Genomic DNA, 22,473 nt, shown 5'->3' with positions numbered 1-22,473 from the left:
ACCAAATTGTATTCTTATTGGTTAAACCAAAATAAAAAATGATGGTACAACATGACAAAATTTCATGCCAGCTGGGACGTCGCCCGGTTAAACAAGGCCCCCATTGTTTTCGCCAGGGAACCAGGGCGAACAGCGAAAAGTCAGCTACTGGAACAAATCTGAAAACAAACCCCAACTCAACATCACCAGAGATAAAGATCGGTACTATCAACGTAAGAAGCTTGAATGGCAAAGAAATGGAGCTACCTGAGGAATTAGATAAGTACCAGATCGACATAATAGGGGTGATTGAAACTGAAAAGACAAAAACTTGCGAGATCTTTCTGAGCAATAAATACAAAATGTTATATTCAGGCAATGACAATCAAGGAAAAGAAGAAGTAGCCATAGTATTCAACACAAAATACGAGGCTAATCTTCTTGAATGGCAGTCAGTCTCAAGTAGAGTAATTTGGGAAAATATGAGAATGGGGAACTGGACAATGAGACTTATTTGTGCCTATGGTCCCACAGAGGGTTCTACTAAGGTAGAAGTGGAGGAATTTTTTGAGGCTCTAGAGAAAGCTACTGACACAATGAAAAAGGAAAAGTTGGTCCTTGTTGGGGATCTAAATAGCAGAGTAGGAAGTGATTGTCAGACATACAAAAATATTTTGGGAAAATTTGGAGAAAAGAGCAAAGCTAATAATAATGGCAAATACCTGTTGGTTTTCTGCTCAGGATATGGACTTATTATTATTAACACCATGTTCCAACATAAAAATGTGCACAAATTCACATGGAGAGAAGAGGCAACGAATAAGAAAAGTCTCATTGACTATGTTATTGTTGATAGTGATGTTTTCTCCCTGGTGCAGGACACCAGAGTGTACAGAGGATTTGAAATTGGAAGCGATCACTATTTAGTCTTGAGCAGGATAAAATTGAATTTCATATTGAAAAGAATAAGATGTAAGAAGGTTTTAAAGCGAATAAAAGTTGAGCAGCTCTCAGATGTGAACTGTAGACTAAAATACACAAAGATTATTGAAGAAAAAATGAAAGAGTTTGAGAACAGGAATCAAACCTTGGAGATTCAGTGGCAAACTCTGAAGAAAACATTGATTGATTCTGCCAGAGAGGTATGTGGTGAGGTTGTCTGCAAGGATAAAAAAATCACAACTCCCTGGTGGACACACAGGAAGTTAAAGAGGCAGTGAAGGAAAAGAAGAAAGCATATCAACAGTTCCTGTCAGATAAGTCAGCTTTTGCTCTTAGAGAATATAGAGACAAATGCAAGAATGCTAAACACTGTGTAAAACTAGCTAAACAAAAGTCATGGGAGGACTTTGGCAAGAATATAGAAAATAAATATCAAGAAGGTAGCAAAATATTCTGGAGGTTGTTGAAGAAGCTTAGGAATGGAGGAAAGAGTGCTGTAAAAGGAGTTAGAGATGATAAAGGTGACATGAAAACAGGAGAAAAAGATATCCTTGAAGTATGGAGTAATTACTTTGAAAAACTGCTAAATGAAACAAGCAGTGATTACAGCACAGTGGTAAAAAATACTACCCAGGCATGCAGTCAGGATACATATCCATACTTGAAGTAGAAAAAGCCATCAAAGGCTTGAAATGTGGAAAGGCAGCAGGAGTAGGTGATATTCGACCAGAAATGCTAAAGTATGGTGGTATAACAGTCTTACATTGGCTGCACTGCATAGTTCAGAAAGCCTGGACAGAGGGACGAATTCCCGATGATTGGAGTAGAGCTCTCATAGTACCCATATATAAAAAAGGGAAATAAAACTGAATGTGAGAATTACAGAGGTATTTCCCTACTGAGTGTTCCTGGCAAGATCTATGCAAGTATACTTGAGAAACGGTTGAGAAGAATTGTGGAAGAAAAGCTTGGTGAAGAACAAGCCAGATTCAGGCCAAATAGAGGCTGTCAGGATCAGATCTTCACTTTACGACAAATAGTCGAGAAAGCATGGAATATAACAAACATCTGTATTTAAGTTTTGTCGATTTGGAAAAGGCATACGACAAGGTGCCAAGAGAGAAGCTATTCAATACGCTGCAGTTATATGGTGTGAATGGGGCATTATATCAAGCAGTACTTAGTCTTTATTTGAGTTGTAAGTCAGCAGTTAGAATTGAAGGAAGTACAGGAAGATGGTTTAATGTTAAATCTGGTGTGAGACAATGATGTACATTATCCCCTCTGTTATTCATTATCTTTATGGATCACACATTATGAAGGAAAGTGGTATTAAACATGATATCAAAATTGGAGATGTTAATGTCAGCTCTTTGCTTTAAGCAGATGATGTTATACTTCTAAATAAATCTGCTACAAGTCTGCAAGATTCTCTGACTAAATTGAATAGCTGTTGTAATAGATATGGTATGAAGGTCAGCAATAAAAAGACAAAGACAATGAAAATAGGCAGAATCATTGAAAATGTCAACTGTGTTTTGAATGGAGAACCTGTGGAACATGTAAAACATTTCAGCTACTTAGGCACGATTTTTACTGAAGATGGTAAATTAAATATAGAAATAGACAACAGAATCAGCAAAGCTGGTATGGTGGGAAGTCAATTGAATAAATTCATATGGAATAAGAGAGAAATTAGTCGGAACACTAAATTAGCTGTATGCAAGACAGTGTTCAAACCAGTTTTAACTTATGGATCTGAGAGCTGGGTCAGAAGTAAAACACTTGACCAAAGACTAGAGACCGCAGATATGAGAGTCCTGAGAAAGATTAGAGGCGTGAACAGATGGCATCAATGGCAATATCATATTAAAAACGAGGATATTAGGAAAGAACTTGACATTATCAGTATCCACGAATGCGTTAGCAGAGCTAATCTCAGGTGGTATGGTCACTTGAACAGAATGAGTGAAGAAAGATTAGCAAAACAAATGTTCTCTGCCAGGTTGGCAGCAAAACGACCCAGGGGAAGACCAAGATATAGGTGGATTGATACGGTACAAAGTGCCTTAGACGATAGAAATATAAGATCTGATAATGTTGGAGCCTTGACAAGTAACAGACTGATTTGGAGGAAAATTGTAGATAGGAAGTTAGTAATGATGTAATTTTTTTCATGTAGTACTATCATATCCTGTACGCCCCTTGAGGGTACATGGCTGGAATTTGATGATGATGATGATGAAACACATTATTACAATGGTCAGTGCATATCACCAAGATAACACAGATATAGATACAGAACTACTTAAGCAATTAAGTCAAACAATGTCGGATACAAAGATCCTTTTAAGAGATCTAAATACCAAAAGCCCAACTTGGGGCTCCCCATAACTAGATAGGAAAGGAGTACAAATAGAAGACATAATTGATTATCTAAACCTTGAGGTCTTAAACAACAATCAAAATATATGTCTTTAAAAAACAACAGGCACTGAATCATCATTAGATATCACAGCAGTAGATTATGAAACTGCGAGTCTTACCCAGTGGAAAATACTAAAGACTGCCATCAGTGATCGTAGACCTATTATCACAACCATTAATTTGCAGTTAGACCAAAAACCACAGACAAAGAGATCTTGGAACTTCAGAAAAGCAAATTAGCTTAAATTCACCAACTCTTAGAAACATTGCACTGGCACACCCACTAGTAAAGAACTTGATCAGCAACCACTAGAATTAATTAACAACATACAGAGAGCTGCAAAAAAATTCAATTCCCAGAGGACTCAGGAAAAACGAGTGGGTTCCATTTTGGAAAGATCATAATATCAATGCTATGATCACCGAAAGAGATATCATCAACAAACAGTTAAAATAATACAGAAGACAGCGGAAAGAAGTTAATAGAATTAACTCAAAACATAGAAGATGAAATTTCTAACTGAAAACAAAGAAAGTGGGAAGAATTCTGCAATAGACTAGATCCAAGAAAACTCACAACACTGTAATATCATCAGATTATTAAATAATGCAATACTTCCAGCTACCGATTACTCTTCGAACACAGTCTCCTCAGGAATTAATACAGCAGCAGGAACAAACAAACAGATGGCAAATATACTAGCCAAATATTACTCTAATGTTAGCAACTGCAATACACCAAAGAAGACGACAAATATTCTTGGATCTCACAGCTGCGTTCGATCTCGTTTGGAGACAAAAGTTAATAAAAATTGCATATGATATTGGAATAAGGGGAAATGCATTAATTTGGATTTCAGATTTCATGAAAGGAAGAAAAATGAAAGTAAAAGTTAATGGAATTTATTTCAATGTGCATCGAACTTGGGCTGGAGGCTCACAAGTTTCTGTTTTAAGCCCACTCCTATTTCTCATCTATATGAAAAATATCCATCCTCACATAATAAATGACACAAAAATAGCATGCTATGCAGATGATATAGCAATCTGGCACACAAGCAGTAATCTTCAGCAATCTGAAAAAGTCTTAAATAATTCAATAAAAGGCTTAGAAAGACAGGCAAAGGAACTTAAATTACAGATAAAACCTAGAAAAAACAAAACTTAGCATCTTCCCACTGATAGAAAATATAGACACTACAACCCCCAAAATCAAAATATTTAATACCAAAATAGAAAAAACAGTCTCCAAAATACTTAGGCCTAACCTTTGATACTGAACTAAGATTTACAGCTCATAATACAAATATATCTAATAAAGCTCTTAAAAAGCTTATTCTGTATTTGTGTTTTTTATTTTGTATATACTGGCAGAAACTTAATCTTCCATGCCATAGCATCTTTGATTCGTCAATACAGATATTTTTATCTGGTACGTAGTTTTGGCACATAATATTATTAAAATGATTCAATATTGGTCTTACCCTTGTATAGTCTGTCAGAAGATGGTATTGAGTTATCAGCTAAGTGAAAATGACACAATAACAACTGGAATCTATTTAGACTCATGTGATTGCCAAAACATTATATTATAAAGTGGATTTCTACTCCAGTAATGATGCTCTATTGTTGGAAAAGAACAAGGGCCCATTTGTAATAAAAGTCCAATAAAAACTTTCATTTCTACGATGTTGATGTCCTTCCATTGTGATGCCCTGTGAGATTTTCTTACTCGTGGAAGTTTTGCAATTTGTTGCTCAGCATATAAATTAGTTTGTTCGACCAGTAATACAAGAAACTCTTCTGAAAAAAATATGTCCACCAACATTTGTACTGTAAAATCTGTTGTGTCCAATTTCAAACCAACGTTCTCTTGGAAAATAAATTGTTCAGGATCTTGTTGTATTTCGGTCCACAAATTATCGTTCGTGTTTGATGTTGTTGCTTGGGAAGTATCAGGATTAGCTTCAGGCTCAGAGACGACTTGATCTTTGCTGTCCTCACTTGAATCCTCAGAAGGTTCATAACCGCTACTGTCGTATCCATCCTCGGCAAAAATCTTGTCAAATTCCGACTCACTTAGATTAGCATAGTACTCAAGTTCTTCTTGAGTCGGTGGTATTTTCTTATCCATATTGTGGAGTTATAAATATAATAATAATAATTATAAAACAAAATACTCAAAGAAGTAAATGTAACGTACTCGACTAAGTTTGATTCACTACTGACGAATTTACACACATATCGCTAACTCTGCTTTAGTGAAACAACGACAAGTCGACGCTTGTCTGAGTACAAATTAACTCGTAGTTGGATACTGAGAAGAACTTTCTGTTACACATGCCAACTACAAGATAACTTGTAAGACCTTTTTTCCAAAAAAACACATTCTGTATGTTTTTTTGGTGATTATTATGCATTATAATTAGGATTTTGAATAATATGATATGATTAAATCAAATTGGCTTCTGAGACCCCAATCCTGAAAATTGCCGTGGCAGTCAACGTGCTAAACATTCACATGGGTATTTGTAAATATTTCATCTTGTGTATTGTAAGGTATCATCAGCATTAGTTAAAACTATTTGGCCAAAATGATAAATTAATTATGATACAATTTAACTGTTTCTTGTTGTTTAATTTGTTTGTTTAATGGCTTCTGATTCCTGTTTGAGCAGTCTTTTGGAAGAATAAATCCAGGAGAGGAAGTAGATCTACACAGGACTCCCATACCATACCTTACATCAAAGGCTTCTCTGAACGAGTTGCAAAGATTATAAAAAAAATACCAACTTATCACTACCTTCAAGCCTATTAATCAAATTCATAATCTATTACTCTCCAAAAGACAAATACTCAGCAATGATGTTACCTGAATATACCAAGTCCCATGTTTATGCAATCTATTATATTATGGACAAACAGGAACATCAGGCTACAAACATATTTCTAAACATTAAGACCATATCCGGCTCATCAAATTGCAGAAATCAGGTTTGGCTCTGCATGGAATTAAAAATGCAGATCATAGGATCCATTGGGAAAACACAACTTTTACATATATCTAAGTACAGATATGAAAGGCTATTGAAAGAAAGTACCAAAGCTCTGCTTGATAGACCAAACCTTAATTGTAATGATTGCTTTATGATCCAGAAAGTTTGGGAAATTGTTATACTCAATTGTGTGTAAAATAGATTATATCATAATACTTAATCATTTCAGCCCAATAGTTTTAACAAATGTGGAACTACTTGTACAGAGGGATTCAAATTTGGCACATGCTGTACTGTTTTATTGTTCAAATTACTTACTTGCACTCACTGATATCTTATGATACCTAAGATGAAATATTTGTAAAATAAATATTATATTTTACTGTGCCACACATGTGAATGTTTAATTAATTTACAAAACTAAGATAAAGTTCTAACTGGTTAGTACTACAGTTATCTGTAAATGTGACAATCTAATTGCTGAAATGGAAATCTTTTCATGTGTAGATTGATGACCAAGCTGGTTGTCATTTTTCCTTAAGTGGTCTGGAACCTAATGTGTGTCATGACTGAAGTATGCCTATACTTGACTAGTAGTTTTTATTCTGTGACAAGTATTCTCCTGCCCTGATTGTGCTGGTTTGAAATCTGGTGAAATATCAGCAAATTAATAAACAATAATTTATTTTGTTGTGTGATGTTGATTCTATACTGTGAAAAGTTAAATAATACCAACACTTACATGTCAGTTACTTTATATGGGAAAGGCTATCACATATAAAGCATGTCAAGCTAGATCTCTTTAAAAGATACCAGAATGTTATCATTAATAACTGTGTAAAATTAAAACAATTTTCACCCAGCTAAAACCTATTTGCATATGCACTTCTAACATCTCTTTGTATTTTCGTTTCTTTATTAGAGTACGTATTTAAGTATGATCCAAATTGATCCAGTCTTTTCTATATCCTTCTACCTAAATTTTATCTCTTTCTCCTTAATATATAACCTGGGTTGAAGATACTTGTTGTTGATAGACACTTCTCAAAAAAAAAAGTTTCTGAAGAGGAAATAACTCTAGGGATAGTTCCCCTTCAGAAACTGGCAAATTTATATTTTAACTGCACCAGCCAGCTTCTTATAACAAGAATATAATTCAAGCTCAGGGAAATATTCAGGTTTTAGGCATATACGTTAATCTAGAATTCACACGCGAGTATATAGATCTCAGTACCTTGCAGTCTTGACCTAAGATCTAATCTCTATTATATAATTTTCTAAACTCTTTCCCGCTATTTGGTTCGAATTTTTATAAGTGGTAGGTTGACACCGCGAATTCAGACAAGACTCAGATTCAAATAACAAAACATCTTTATTAATACTAAAAGACAGGTACATTAAATCTTGTATCAAATTATCAAATCTTCTGAGTTTCTAGCTAAGTTAATGTCTTATGCTTATCTATACAAACTGTTCAATACTAATCTGACTTTCTCACATAAACTGACATGCAAAATCATGTAATACAATGGATAATTTAAACAATGTTACACACAAGTCAAGTTCCTTCATTCACATTTACTTTAAATAGATATTTCTGAAATCATTTCTCTCTTAGTTAAGTTTACTCAATTAACAAAGGGTTTTCACTATTTCAATCATATATACGTTAGAGATTTATGATATACAATTCTTTGTCTAATAGAATTGGCTGTATTGATTACTCTATCCTGTCAAAGTTCTCTAAAATGTCCTCAGTCTTGCTTTATCAAGACACAAATTCTCATTCAAACAATCTCAAGATATAAAACAAAAGAATCTCTACTTTACCAAGTCCCTCCGAAGGTCTATTAGCTGCCGCGTGTTGTTCGGGTCATCCTTCGTCTTGTGGCTGAGTTGTTCCGTTCTCTGCTACCGGACACAAATCAAGACATGGCTGTTGCTACAAGCTTTCTTTACGCCCTCTTTTCTGTATTGTTTTTCGTGCAATCCACAGTTTACATCGCCCTTAGGTTGATCCCCTTGCTTTCCCTCCTTGCTATTAGGTGTTGTTTTCGAGGAAAAGTGCTTATGTCAGCCTTCAGCGTTATGACAGGCACTTGCGGCTTAGAAGTGACCATTGATCCTATTAGTCAGTTCTTACCTAGCGACTTAGATTTTATGATAGTTTGATAATACATAAATTAAGCCATTATTCCTTTACATGAAATGCTAATCTGACATTATTCTTGGTTTTTTTTAGCTTTCCGTTTTACAATAAATAAATTCCAATATTTTACACATTCTGATATAAACTTTCACATACAATAATTTAGGTGTTTCTCATCTTCTACTCGTAAGCAGGTATTATGCAAATTTCTTTGTTATTGTATAAAGCTTACATATTAGATCTTGAATGAATAACTTGTCAAGAAGTTCTCCATTCAGTATCTAACAAAAGTCCCCTCTTTAATGAAAAAAAAAATTTTTTTATTAAGAAAATTTTTTTAGAACAGATGTCCCCTTTTCATTTTCTTCGCTTTTCTCAGTTTTCTGGGATTTGACCTTTCCATTCTGCTTGATGTGAGCATAATTAATAAGCAGTATACTCTCACTTGTTACACTTACTTCTCTGTCTGCAATATCTTCATCTGGGTGTCCCTTTTCTTCTGCATGGTCTAATTTGTCAGGGTCTTCTAGAGCCAATGTTGAAGCGGCATTGCTCTGTCCTACAGTTGAGGACTCTGTATGTGCACTGTTTCCCTTGGTTGTTCTGTGCTTTCTCCCTCAGGTGTTTTCCATGCAAGTTATTATCCCCCTTTTTCTGTGTTATCGGTCCCTTTTCAACCTCTATAGTCTTTATTCTACCTTTCAAACAAGCCTCCCTGCTAGCATAATTACAGGAAAAACTGTACTTAGACAGGAAGGCATTTCCAAGGATTAATCCTAAGTATGGTGAGGAACTTTTTGGCAATATTAGAAAGTTGTGCCAGACACATGCCAAATGCTGGTAGATTGATCTTTAGTCTCGCAGACCTCTTAGCTCGGGTGACTGAGGATGATATTCCCAGTAGTTTGATGGGTTTCCTTAAAATTTTTATCCTCTGTTCCATATAAGGTTCTAAGTCCCCAAAGCAAGATCTTGATATGATTGAGGCCTGTGAGCCAGTATCAATTAGTGCTCTAAGTTTTCTTCTGCATACCCTTCAACTGTCATTTCAAGGTTGTCTTTGACTTCTTCTTTCTTTCTCTCCCTCTCTTGCTTACTGCAAAAATGAGATTCAGCTTCAGCGAAGTTTCCATTTGTCTTGCCTTGTCTGCTGAAACAATTTCTGGCAATGTGCCCCAGTTTACTGCATTTGTAACATCTTGGGGGTTCACAAAGATAACCCCTAGCATTCTCTCTGTCCAAGGACATAGGAGGGTTGCTTTTGCACTGGGTAGATAGTTCCGACAGTCTTTCCATTATAGAGTCCAAGCAGTGGTTCTTGCATCTTTTCAAATTCCTTTTTAATCAGGATGGTGGTCCTTTCATCCTGGGAGTGGGAGCTTTCTGTGTTGTTCCCTGACTGTAGTCAGTAAAGAACCATATCGAGGCATTCCATTACTGGCTGTTGCATTCTCTCAACCTCCTGTTTAATCATGGAATGGATTTCGCTTTGATCGGGAATTCCTGTTGTGATCTCACAAACTGACTTACTCTACTCTCCTTACTCTGTTTTTGTGCTTTCTGTTTCTCACTCTTTTCCTTATCTCCCTTTGTAGTGCTTATGTCTCTACCATTATCTTTTTCTTCCTTAATTACCCTGATATGCACAGAAGCAGTTGCGGGACTAATGTCTCCTAGCAACTGTTCTCATTCTGTTATGGCCTTTTAGCATTAAGCTAAATTGGATATGCCTTTTCCAAAGGCTGTTTCTCTCAACTCCTGTCTCAGGCCTATTCGGAAGTGTTGGAAGACTGCCCAGTCTAAGTGGCGTTTATCTTCACTGGGGGACGTCAAAGGTATTTGAGAGAGTGAGTAGTCTATTGTAAAATTCAGATACCTTCTCTCTATTCCCTTGTATCATCTTTTGCAGCTTCCAAAGATTTGGCCCTATGTTTTTCACTCTGGAAAATTGTGAGATTAATATCTCTTTAAATTTCCTGTAGTCACGAGTTTCTTTTAGGATTGGTGATGACTGTGAAGTAAGTCTTGGCCTTCCCTACCAACTTGCTGCGTAATAGCACAAGAAGCTGGAAGTCAGACCATCTGCCCATTCTTCTTAGTTCTTCTACAAAGTCTAGAAACGTTACTACGTTATTAGTCTCTTCCCCTGAGAACTGTGGAATTACTTGCTGGGGATTTATCATTCGGAAGAATTTCGACTCGTCCATTTCAGAACTGGTCGGGTGAGCCATACCTGCTATCTGCTTACAATTTATCAAATTTAACCCTTTTCCAAAATCTTTCAATTCTAACACTTGTCTGATTACCTGATTCAAGTTCAAAACCACTTATGATAATTAAGTATTTATTCAGTTAAATTGGGCCTTAATCGGATCCTGTCGACTTCTGCGCCATTGTAATGTCTCTTTGTATTTTCGTTTCTGTATTAGAGTACCTATTTTAGTATGATCCAAATTGATCCAGTCTTCTCTATATCCTTCTACCTAAATTTTATATCTTTCTCCTTAATATATAACCTGGGTTGACCCCTAGGGATATTTCCTCTTCAGAAACTGGCAAATTTATATTTTAACTGCGCCAGCCAGCTTCCTATAACAAGAATATAATTCAGGCTCAGGGAAATATTCCTAGGTTTTAGGCATATATGTTAATCTAAATTCACACGCGAGTATATAGATCTCGATTCCTTGCAGTTGTGACCTAAGATCTAATCTCTATTATATAATTTTCTAAACTCTTTCCCGCTATTTGGTTCGGATTTTATAAGTGGTAGGTTGACACCTCGAATTCAGGCAAGACTCAGTTTCAAGTAACAAAACATGTTTATTAATGCTAAAAAAAACAGGTACACAAAATCTTGTATTAAATTATCAAAACTTCTGCATTGCTAGCAAAGTGAATGTCTTATGCTTATCTATACAAACTGTTCAATACTAATCTGACCTTCTCATATAAACTGACATGCAAAATCATGTAATACAAATGGATAATTTAAACAATGTTACATTCAAGTTAAGTTTCTTCATTCACATTTTTACTTTAGATAGACACTTCTCAAATCATTTCTCTTAGTTAAGTTTACTTTGTTAACAAAGGGTTTCACTAATCTAATCATATACATGTTAGAGATTTATGATATACAATTCTTTGTCTAATAGAATTGGCTGCATTAGTTACTCTATCCAGTGGACTGGCATGAGTTCTGCGAGACTGTTCAGAGAGTGGCTGAGGATCACTCAAAATTTGCCAAGGTGGTCGCCGATCTCTGATAGGAGATGGTACTCAATAAGAAGAAAAACCCATCTCTCAGATCCATAAGTTGAAATCGGTTTGAACACTGTCTTGTCTGCTGATGGATTTTGGTAGTTTAACTGCTTTTTCTCATTTTCCTTATAAATTGATTCAGCTAATTCTACACAGTACCAGCTTTGCTTATTCTGTTTATTTTCCTACAGAATTTGTCATCTTCACTAACAGTTGTGCATAATAACTGAAAGATTCCAAGGTTCTCTGTTAAAAATACAGTTTGCTTTTCATGTTACTGTTTGTTTGCATAATTTGCGTTTTTAGTTATTTCAATTTTTTTTTTTTTTCATTGTTTTCATTTAACACCTTTTTACATTTATTTTACCATGTGTACTTCTTAAACCATTGTTGGGGCATAAAATAGATCTAGATTTTTATGCCAAATTTGTTACAACAGTTACTCAGTTTAGTTCAATAAAGTGTTGAAAACTTGTACTGGATTAATTTAAGAGTATTATATTGTTTCCATAAAGACTGATTTGAATATCTCTGATTTTTATATCAAGTTTAATGCCACTTCATTATGTGATCCATATAGATGATGAATAACAGTGGAGATAGGGTATACTCTTATCTTACTCCTGATTTTACATTAAACAAACTTCCTATACTTCAATTCTGTCAACCTACAAGTTCTGTGTATAATACAGAACAGTGTACATCATATAATTGCAACATTCTGACAGCATTTTTCTTGGCATCTTATGTGCCTTTTTTCCAGATATACAAGCATAGATCATGTGTATATTCTTATGATTTCTAGACTGTCTCAAAGCAAAAATCTGATCCTGACAACGCTTATTTGGCTGGCATCCTTCTTGTTCTTCTCAGCCTCTTTTCATATATCATTGTATACACCTTAGGTGTAATACTGATTATAGAGATTGATCTGTAATTTCATGTTCAGTTTAATTTTATAGATGGGAACTATGGAAGCTCTGCTCTAGTTATCTAGAATGACTTTCTGAATTATGTAACATAGTATGGCCACTTATATACTGCCATATGTTTAAGTACTGATTGAATATCATCTGCTTTTCCTCACTTCACTTTTCTGATAGTTTTTTCTTCTTTTTCTCAAGTAAAGATTTTTTATTTTTCTATGCTTTTCTTCCCATATTCTTGGCTCTACTTCTCAGAGTATTTTTTTACTGTTCTTAATCATACACTCAACAGATGAACATCCAATTGGAAAAATGTCATCCTTCTTCATGCAGAAATGATTGGAAGGGTTGGCAGGATCTCCAAAATCTGCAAAGAAATTGCCTTCAGGAGATCCTTATTGAAGCAGCTACAGTAGCACAATCAGAAAAAACTACATGCAGCTTCAATTGGGGAATAACAGTTAGTTACCCCTCACAAAAGCTTAAATTTTTCTAGAGGTGTAATATCAGAGTGGGACCTGCTTGATGTCCCCAATAAAGAGATATGTTCTGAACTCAAGGACCAAGGAGTGTCAGCCATAAGAAGAATCCTAATACATAGGGATGTACATGTGGTTCCCACCAGAAGCATTATCCTTACCCTCAGCAAACCACCAACAATATCTGGCAATACTGAATATCTGAATTGTTCCAGTACGGCTCTATATCCTAAACTCCTTATGGCTTTAAATGTCAAAAATATGATCATTCTCAAACTGCCTGTTGTGGCTCTGCCATCTCTGCCCATTGTGGCAGTAAAGAACATGAGAATAAAGACTGTAAGAGCAAAACACCAAAATGCTCCAACCGTGAGAAAGACCACCCTGCTCCTGAATATGCCAAAGGTGGAAGGAAGAAAAGGAGATACAAAAGTTAAAAACAAATATCAGGAGGTGAAGAGGCAGTATACTACAATAGTAGCAACATCTGCTAAACCCTCTTATGCTGAGATGGCTGTAAAGAAAGTGTCAATAGAGATTCAAATCCATATGTCCAACCCACCTTCTCACAACTACAACATCCCTGAAAGATTGCTTGCTATCTCCTTTGAAATGTAAATGAAAGAGAAAAATTATTATGGACTTAATATACGCCCACAGATACGAGACCCTTCGACACTTCTGCGAATGTCAACAGGAGGAGGATCCATTCCGATAATAGGGTAATCAATCTGTATTGTGGGATGAGTTGTTTATTATTACATGTCGGAAAATTAACTTCGCTTTTATGATCATTGTAGTTTTTAAAGTGGTAACTATTTTGCTTGTATGACAGTTGGAAAATTTTACCTATGAAGCACGTGATTTCGCGTGTTGGCGACCAATTTGTACATCCTTCATTTCTTTCTTCCCTTCAGCATGATTCGACTATTCTTGGCACAAAGCCAAGTGAAGCTCTAGCAAGTGTGGGTGTACTATACTCATGAAGACATGCCAGTAATGGTCCTACTACAGGCAAATCCTCTTATTAAAAGAAGTGATGGAACATGCACCACAGAGGATTAAAGACATGCCTCCAGACCCTTTATTCGATAGCATGGATACCTCTGCTTCCCCACTTCAGGAAGATTTACAGTTAATATACTGAGTGCCATAGAGGGAACAGAATTTGACAATGTCAGGGGTATTTTTTTCAGAAAAAGGAATGATGGATATTGACCTTCCACAATTTTCAAAAAAGAAAAAAAAAAAAAATTCAAGACTAATGAAAACATAACCTCTTAACATACGAAACCAGATGATACCACCAAAAAGAAATAATGGTAAGATTCCTACAATGGAATTGCCATAGATTCCCACAAAACATGGACAACATCAAGACTCTCTTGCAGAAGTAGTATTATTATTATTATCAGCAACTCCAAGGAGCCCTTAGACTCATCGAGGGAGGCCCAACATCATGTCAAGAACAACTATTCAACATTCACACAGTATCTATCATACTTCACCTTGAACTCATTTACGGTTATGGTACCCACAACAGACTCTGGCAGCTTATTCCACTCATTCACCACTCTCCAAGTAAAAAACCTAGCTCTAATACCCTTGCTAACCACACTCTTACCAAGCTTCCATGGATGGCTCCTAGTCCTCCCTCTACCAGTCCTATTCTCAAAAATATCTTCTGAATTAATCTTATAGAAACCCTTCAGTAATTTGAATGTCTCGATCATATCGCTCCTTTTCCGCCTATCGACTAATTTCTGCAGCCCACAAATCTTCAACCTGTTCTCATAAGGTTCATTCCATAGTCCTGCTATCATCTTGGTCACTCATCTCTGGATCCTCTCCACCTCCTCCCCATCAAGAAGAAACCCTGGCGCCCATATCTGGGCACAATAGTCTAGATGGGGTCTTATCAAGGCTCGATACAGAGGAACAATAACCTGTTTGTCTCTACTCGTTAAAGTGTTTTTCAGCAACCAAGCGATTAGGTGAACTGATTTTGCTACTTTTGCAATGTGTCCCCTAAACTTCAACTCCCTATCCGCCAACACTCCCAAATCCCTGGCCTTGTCAATCTCCTGGAGTACAGTTCCACCAATGTGATATACTGCTGCTAATCTTTTCACCCCAAAGTGCAAAACCTTACATTTTTCCACATGAAATTGATATTCATTCTCCTTAGCCCAGTCCTCCAAACTATCCAAATCATCCTGTAAAATTTTGACATCCTGAGCATTCACTATTGCTCTACCCAACTTTGCATCATCTGCAAACAAATGCACAGTTCCTCTCAGATCCTTTCCTATATTGTTAATGAACAAATTAAACAGTAGTGGTCCAAGAACAGAACCCTGCGGCACACCACTAGTCACAGGCCGTCTTTTGGACTCTACTCCTGAATAAACCACTCTCTGATATCTCTCCGTCAACCACCCTCCTATCCATTTCACCAACCCTATATTCATTCTCATATGCTGCAGTTTACTGATTAGAATTCCATGTGGTATCCTATCAAAGGCTTTAGCAAGGTCCAGTAGAATCACTGTAAACCCGTTATCCTTATCCAGTTCAGCTGTCACTGTGTGATAGAACGTGAACAAGTTACTGAGGCATGATCTATCCTTCGCAAAACCATGCTGTCCCCCATACAGTATCCCATTTTCATCTATCCAATCTTGTATTTTCCTCTTGACTGTTTATTACATGACCTTGACAACAATTCCTGATATGCTGATCGGCCGGTAATTTACAGCACCAGTCTTGGAACCTCCTTTATGCAGTCTAACTATTTTCCCCTCTTTCCACCCCCTTGGCACTAACCCAGACCCGATACTCAAATTAAACAAAATGGTCAAGGACACAGACAATTCTTTAGCTGCTTCTCGTACAACACGAGCTGGTATACCATCCAATCCCGCAGATGAATTGACATTGAGGTTTTGTAATAGACTATTCACTTCCCCCTTCATTCACCATAATTCCTGTATAAGCTGTTGGTTCTTCCATTTCTGCAATGTCACCACCTGGATGATATACTCTTGCAAAGTGCTCGCTCAGTAATTCTACTATATCAACTGATTTAGTTGCCTCCCTACCATCGGCATTCTTTAAAATATGTCTGCCATATACATTTTTTCTTTTACTTGCAACATATCGAAAAAACTGTTTGGGATTCTCTTTAGCCTGCATAGCTAATGTTCTTTCATAACCTGCATAGCTAATGTTCTTTAGCCTGCATAGCTAATGTTCTTTCATAATAATGTGGTAAGAAAAGCAAAAGCTTGAGCTGCTTTTGCTTTTCTTACCACACTCGTTACCCTTCTGGCCTGGGCTTTATACCGTTCATGTGCCTGCAGGTCACCTTTCTCCTTAAATTCCCCCCACAGTTGTTTCTTTTTTTTTGCAGCTCAAGCTTAATGGTGTTATTCATCCATTTCATCCCTACTTGATTTATTATTCGGACTCTAGTTATACATTCAACCATTGCCTCCTGCAAACACTTCTTAACTGCCTCCCATGTACTATCAACATCCAGCTCTTGCAGTTTTACATGCCATGGCACTGAACCAATCAAACTCCTAAGCTTGTCATACTTACCAGCCCGATAATTCCACATGTACCCTGTCTTAATTGTAAATTCCACACCTTTAGCCACCTTCCAAGTCAAGACTGTGTGATCACTCTCACCAATTGGTGGCAACATGGTCATATTCGTTACAACCAAATTCTCAGATGCAATTACTAGGTCAAGCACTGACCCCTAGTATTTTCCATTACATGCTCTCATAGATAGTCATCCCTTAATAACCACATAAAATCCAATTCCTTCCTCCCATGGGTCCTCCCCTTCCAATCAATGTTACCATAGTTGAAATCTCCCATAATAATTACCCTCTTTCCACTTATTTCTTCTATTTGCTTATGCATACTATCTCCACCATCTATTCATCACCTGGTCTATAGCAGCACCCAATTGTATATTTTGTTCTGCTAACCTCAGTCTCGCACCAAATAGCCTCAAATGTGCTATTTTCTCTATCCCGCAGTTCCACTTGTATTCTCCTTGGCTGTAGCTCATCAGCTATCATCAATAACACTCCTCCTCCCACTAGCTATATCTTCTGTCAGCCATATTTCACTAATGCCAATAACCTGTGGTCTGGAAGTGCCATCCAATGCCAGAAATTCTTCCTTCTTATTCCTAATACTCCTAGTATTAGTATACATGAATTGCAGAAGCCCGTTAGTCCCATCCCTACTTTGATGCCTTACACTAACTATCCCATTCTGATTTGTTGTCCTTCTTACCCGCTCGGGCATATTATACTCATTCATACACTCAACAGCCTCCATAAGGTCTGCATATCTACTCCCTCCCCCCTTTAATAAATCTAGTTTCCCTGATTCTGCACATCCACTTCATTCAACAACACTTTTTCAAGTCTTCTTACACCGAATCCATTCAAGTGCAAACCATCCATCTTATATAAATCTTTTCACCCATTGAACTCGCTCCACACGTCCACAAATTCCACACCACTCATTCTGCATAACATGTGCATAAAGTCATTTGCAATTATTGCCCTCCTTCTAAACTCTTCACTGTCATACCACAGCAACAGACGAACCATCCTAACTCTCTCACTCTTCTCTTTTGCTACCTCAAACAATTCCTTCAGGTCCTCTATCATAGCCATTTTATCTCCTTTCAAATCATTCGTACCTGCCACCACTATCATTTCTTTCACCCTTTGCTTTTTTTCCCTAATTGACTCACTTACGTCCTTAATGGTCGCACCAGGTTGGTACGATTTTGTCAAACTGCCATCTATCACACCTCGTACTAAAGAATCTCCATACAGCACTCGCTCCTTCATTTTGTTTACGTTCACAATCATACTCGTTTTTCTTATAATACTTTTGCCGTTTATTGGCTGGTACACTCGGTAGATATTTGTGCATATGCTCCAGCTGCCGCTTTGCCCTATGTATCGGTCTGGTCTGTTCAATCGTGCAAGCAGAAATATATTGTATAAAACGATATTCTTCTGCTTGCAGGAGGCATACCTGAAGCTGAATGATGCTCTGGCTCTCCATAATGTTATCATTCTTAATGATATAAGACAAAGGCATCTTGACATCTTCAAAGCACAAATTACAACAGTAGTAAAACACAAAGCACTCAATGGTATTGTCATAGAAACAATTGTAGCTAAAAATAGAACTAATGTCCTATAAAGGCATCCTCTAGAGGCTAGAAAAAAATGAAGTTAATTCACTATGATCTTAATTAAATGCGATCTTAGAATGACTTTCTCCTAGTTCTTGCAAATTAATACAGCCATACTTATTTGAGGATAGGAAGTCTTTCATAGCTGATGCTGATCCTAAAAAGTTTCATTAAATTTTTAAATGGACTATTTAAAAATAGTTTGATAGATATTTTAGAATTGGCATCAGCTACAAAATGCTCTGCTAACCTCAGTGGCTGTTGATCTTGGAGACGGTCATTCTAAGACCATGTATATATTTAGGTTGACGTTTCTGAATTAATTTCAAATTTATCATTCCTAAATGTGCCAGGTATTGTTCCTACACCAATCTGATTGAGTGTCGTGGTTATCATTGTAATTTCTGCATCTGAAGAATCTAGTATGAAATCCAGCAAAATATTAGCTTTACTCAATTATTAGATCTTTTTATAAAGTGAAGCTTCTCATTAATTTAGATGTATTAATTTAGACTTAGTTGTTGTGGTTAGTCATAAATGCTTCATGGTTTAAACATCAAATGTTATTTTTTAACATTATATTTTTATTTTGAATACCAGCTACTGAAAGTTTTATCATTATATTGCACCCATCATTCTGGTATAGGAATCAGAATGGTGTGAATACAATATTCATTGGAAGTTCAATATGTTGGCAGGAAAAAAAATTTAAAAAGCAGATTCTTTTACAGCAACAATAACAGAAAAATCACTTACTTGTTGGAACAAAACACCTTGTCCTGTTGTGATGTTCTTCCATGAATTTTTTCTTTTACTTTAAATTCATTTTATTGTTAAATACATTATTATTTATGATATCTGTTTTTGTTAATTACAAAAAATTAAATGTTTTAACAACTGTATAAGATTTCTTATAAAAATTATTAGTATGAAATAACCAAATTATTTGTAGGGGTGAGCACTGAAACTTGAAGTGCGGTTTTCTCAGCGATTGCTACAATCTAGATGTGGTTGCTGTTGCAACAATGCAGAACGTCACACAATTACTATCATAAAGTGATAATTTTTCTCAGTTGGATCAATAGTGAATCACTTATACAGTGATTCTTTTCTCCAGACATCACTTCATTTGATTTGGAAGCATGACGATTCCTCTTTTGTCCCACTGATGGCAGTAAGTCTTAATGGAGTGAAAAAAGGAATCAGCTGATTATTAATTGCATTGATGTGCAGTGAAGAAATTGCTTCCTGTTATGGCAGCATTAGAATAACCAGTGATTCTCATAATGAAATAGCCATGAATAAAACTTTGCAAGTTTTTCTTTAAGGTGCATTTAACTTTTATCTTTCAATTTGTGATAATGTTGTGAAGTATAGTCCCTGTAAAGTGCCTGTATATTAGATTTTCATACCTTGCTATTAGCATTTTTTCCTACTTGCTATTGGCATATGAAAGACTGAAACTCTGATTGGATGATTTAGCATAGTTAATATTGGTTTATTACATTTTTTTAATGACAATTTATTTTTTGCTCATTAAAGCTTTGTTTGATTAGGAATTACGCTGTAGAGAGGAGGAATTAACAAAAGCTCTTCTGCAGCAAAAAATTCAAGAGGAATTTTTAAGAAAGCGAGAGCAAGAACTTGCAGAGCGTGAAATAGATTTGTTAGAGAGAGAACTGAATATTATGATTCTTCAACAGCAACAGGGGCGTCCCACACCTAAGAAACGTAAAGGAAAATTCAAAAAAAGCAGGTTAAAGCTTTTAAAATGCGGTGGACAGATAAGTATGCCCTCAGGTATGATTTTCTTTTATTTCTCTCTTCCTAATTCATAATTAAAAAGTTAGCACTTAAAATGTTCCACTAGAAGAAAATTTTGCAGTTTAAAAAATACATACAAAAAAAAAAAAATAATTGTTTGCAAGATCTTATTTGAAATTTTATAAATGAAGTGAAATTTGAAGTAGATTATTCCAGATACCTATAGAACCTGTCATTCAATTCATTTCTTGCATCTGCTTTTAAATTTGGCTGTAAAATATTTCTTGCCAAATTAGAAATTCTACCTTATTATATGTAGTCCATTACCTTGATGGACCTGTGATTTCAGTCAGGATTTCTCCATGACTGCATGTTGTCAAGAGTCTAGCTATTCCTGTCTTGGGCCTTTCTTCTCCATTTTCTTCCAACTTTCTTAATCATTGGGTCTTTCCACCTTAAGGCTGGTCTTCCAGGTTTCCTTTTTGGTATTTCTCAGATACCAATTTATGTCCTAGGCATAGTTTTGGGGTTTTAAATGATTTCAGTTGCCCACCACTCTATTTTGTGGAGGCCTGAGGTGGTTTGAATGAATAGTCACGTTTGGTCTCTATAGCAGGAATTCCCACTCTTAATCCTGCCCACCGTGCTGATTTTAGTAGTATTAGCAAAAAATGGTATCAAACATGTCTGAATTTAGAAATGGGCAAAATCAGTGCAATTACTGACTAATCCCTAACATAGGAATTAGCCAGTAATTATTGTAATATTAAGTTCAGTGGCTTTGTACTGAATAGATAAATCCTCTGTTTATTTTGTACAAATTTTCGAAGTTATTATGTTATGCCACTTAGTGGCTTGAGTATTTAAAAGATCTGTACCATTCCATTTTTAGAGGTATCCCTCTTTTTTTTTTATATTCAAAAATTTTATGTTTGGGCTTTCAGAATCTGAGTAGCTTTCACTGTAGCACTCTATTTTGTGGATTGCTATAGTGAAATAGTGCATTATGAATTGCTATAGTGAATTTCCTTATGCATAGCATTGTAACTATGTGGCTTTGGTGTTAAGACTTTTCAGTACTTTCTATTAGACAAGCTTAGGTGTTGAACATTATTCATAACTGGTATTACAATATCAAAGCAACTAAATTATTAAAAAGTTGTTTATTAACTGGCTTATATTTCATTGGATTTCAAACTATCATCTTCAAATCACATTACATGTTACAGTTAACACGCTGTAATGAGTAAGTGAAACAATTCAAATTATAAATTATAAAACGGTCACTACACAGACTGGTTTCAACCTTTGAGGTCTCATCAGTGGGGTCTCCAGACTGGGTACTGGTCTGGAGACCCCACTGATGAGCCTCTGCTACTAATGGCTCAGTTAAGTAAGTTTGAGCGCGGTTAGTAGTTGGAAGGGGGCCAATCGTTCGATGCTGTCGGCACACTCTCCCTCGATGAGTCTTTGGACTCCCTGGAGGTGTCAAAATAATAATAATAATAATAATAATAATAATAATTACACACCCCTGAAAGGATGTGCGCTTTACATTATGGGATACTAAGGCAATTGAAGTGAAGTCATTAGCCTCTATATACAAGTAGCCCAGTTGTGAAGGTACTTCACATGCATACTTTGTGTGCTTATATTTGGATAAAGGATGAAACCAAAAATATAATTTCTTGGCATCTTTAATTTATAGTATAACCAAGGGAAAAAACTTTTAACTGTTACAATCCTTATTTGGCCTGAGTTTCTGTTTCATAATTTTTCTTAGCATCTCTTCAACTATGCTTGCATAAATCTTACTGTAACTCACTGGGGAAAATTGTAATTCTCAAATTCAATCTAATTTCCCTTTTTACAAATGGGTTCTACTACTGTGAGAACTTCACTGCAGTTATCCTGAATTTGACCTTCTTACCAAACCTTCCAAATTATGCAGTATAGCCACCATAAAACTTTTATATTTACATCTTTGAGCATTTCTGATTGAACATCATTTATTCATCTGAACTTCATATTTTAGATTCCTGATATGTTTTTCTACCCCAAGTATACATGAGTACTCATGACTGCATTCCTCTTGAATATTTTCTGTTGATGTTCTCTCACTGATATTGCATTCAACAGTCTTCAGACTAATTACTTTAGGCATCCACAATATCCTTACCTTCATTTATATGTTGTCTTTATCATATTCATTTCTTTTATATGCTTTCCTTCATTACTAAGCTTTCTTATAATAACCTTCAGAACATTTTGCCTTACATTTTTTCCTGTCTTCCTCTCCTGACTGTTTAAC

General features: G+C 35.9%; 1 protein-coding gene across 2 annotated transcripts in view; it reads left to right on the top strand.

The window, feature by feature from the left end:
• LOC150101446 (mitogen-activated protein kinase kinase kinase 11-like) overlaps positions 1-22,473 on the top strand; it is a 201,724-nt gene that overhangs the window by 78,108 nt on the left and 101,143 nt on the right. For both annotated transcript variants that reach the window (XM_090400189.1, XM_090400188.1), the window contains exon 5: positions 19,955-20,198. In XM_090400189.1, the coding sequence (XP_090256315.1) occupies positions 19,955-20,198 (244 nt within the window). The remainder of the gene's footprint in view (positions 1-19,954; positions 20,199-22,473) is intronic.

Source organism: Typopeltis vanoorti, chromosome 11, assembly GCF_054136105.1.
Source record: "Typopeltis vanoorti isolate ZY-2024b chromosome 11, IOZ_Tvanoo_1.0, whole genome shotgun sequence".
NCBI lineage: Eukaryota > Metazoa > Arthropoda > Arachnida > Uropygi > Thelyphonidae > Typopeltis > Typopeltis vanoorti.
Note: the sequence above shows the minus strand (reverse complement) of the source record. Positions and strands in the feature narration are given on the sequence as shown.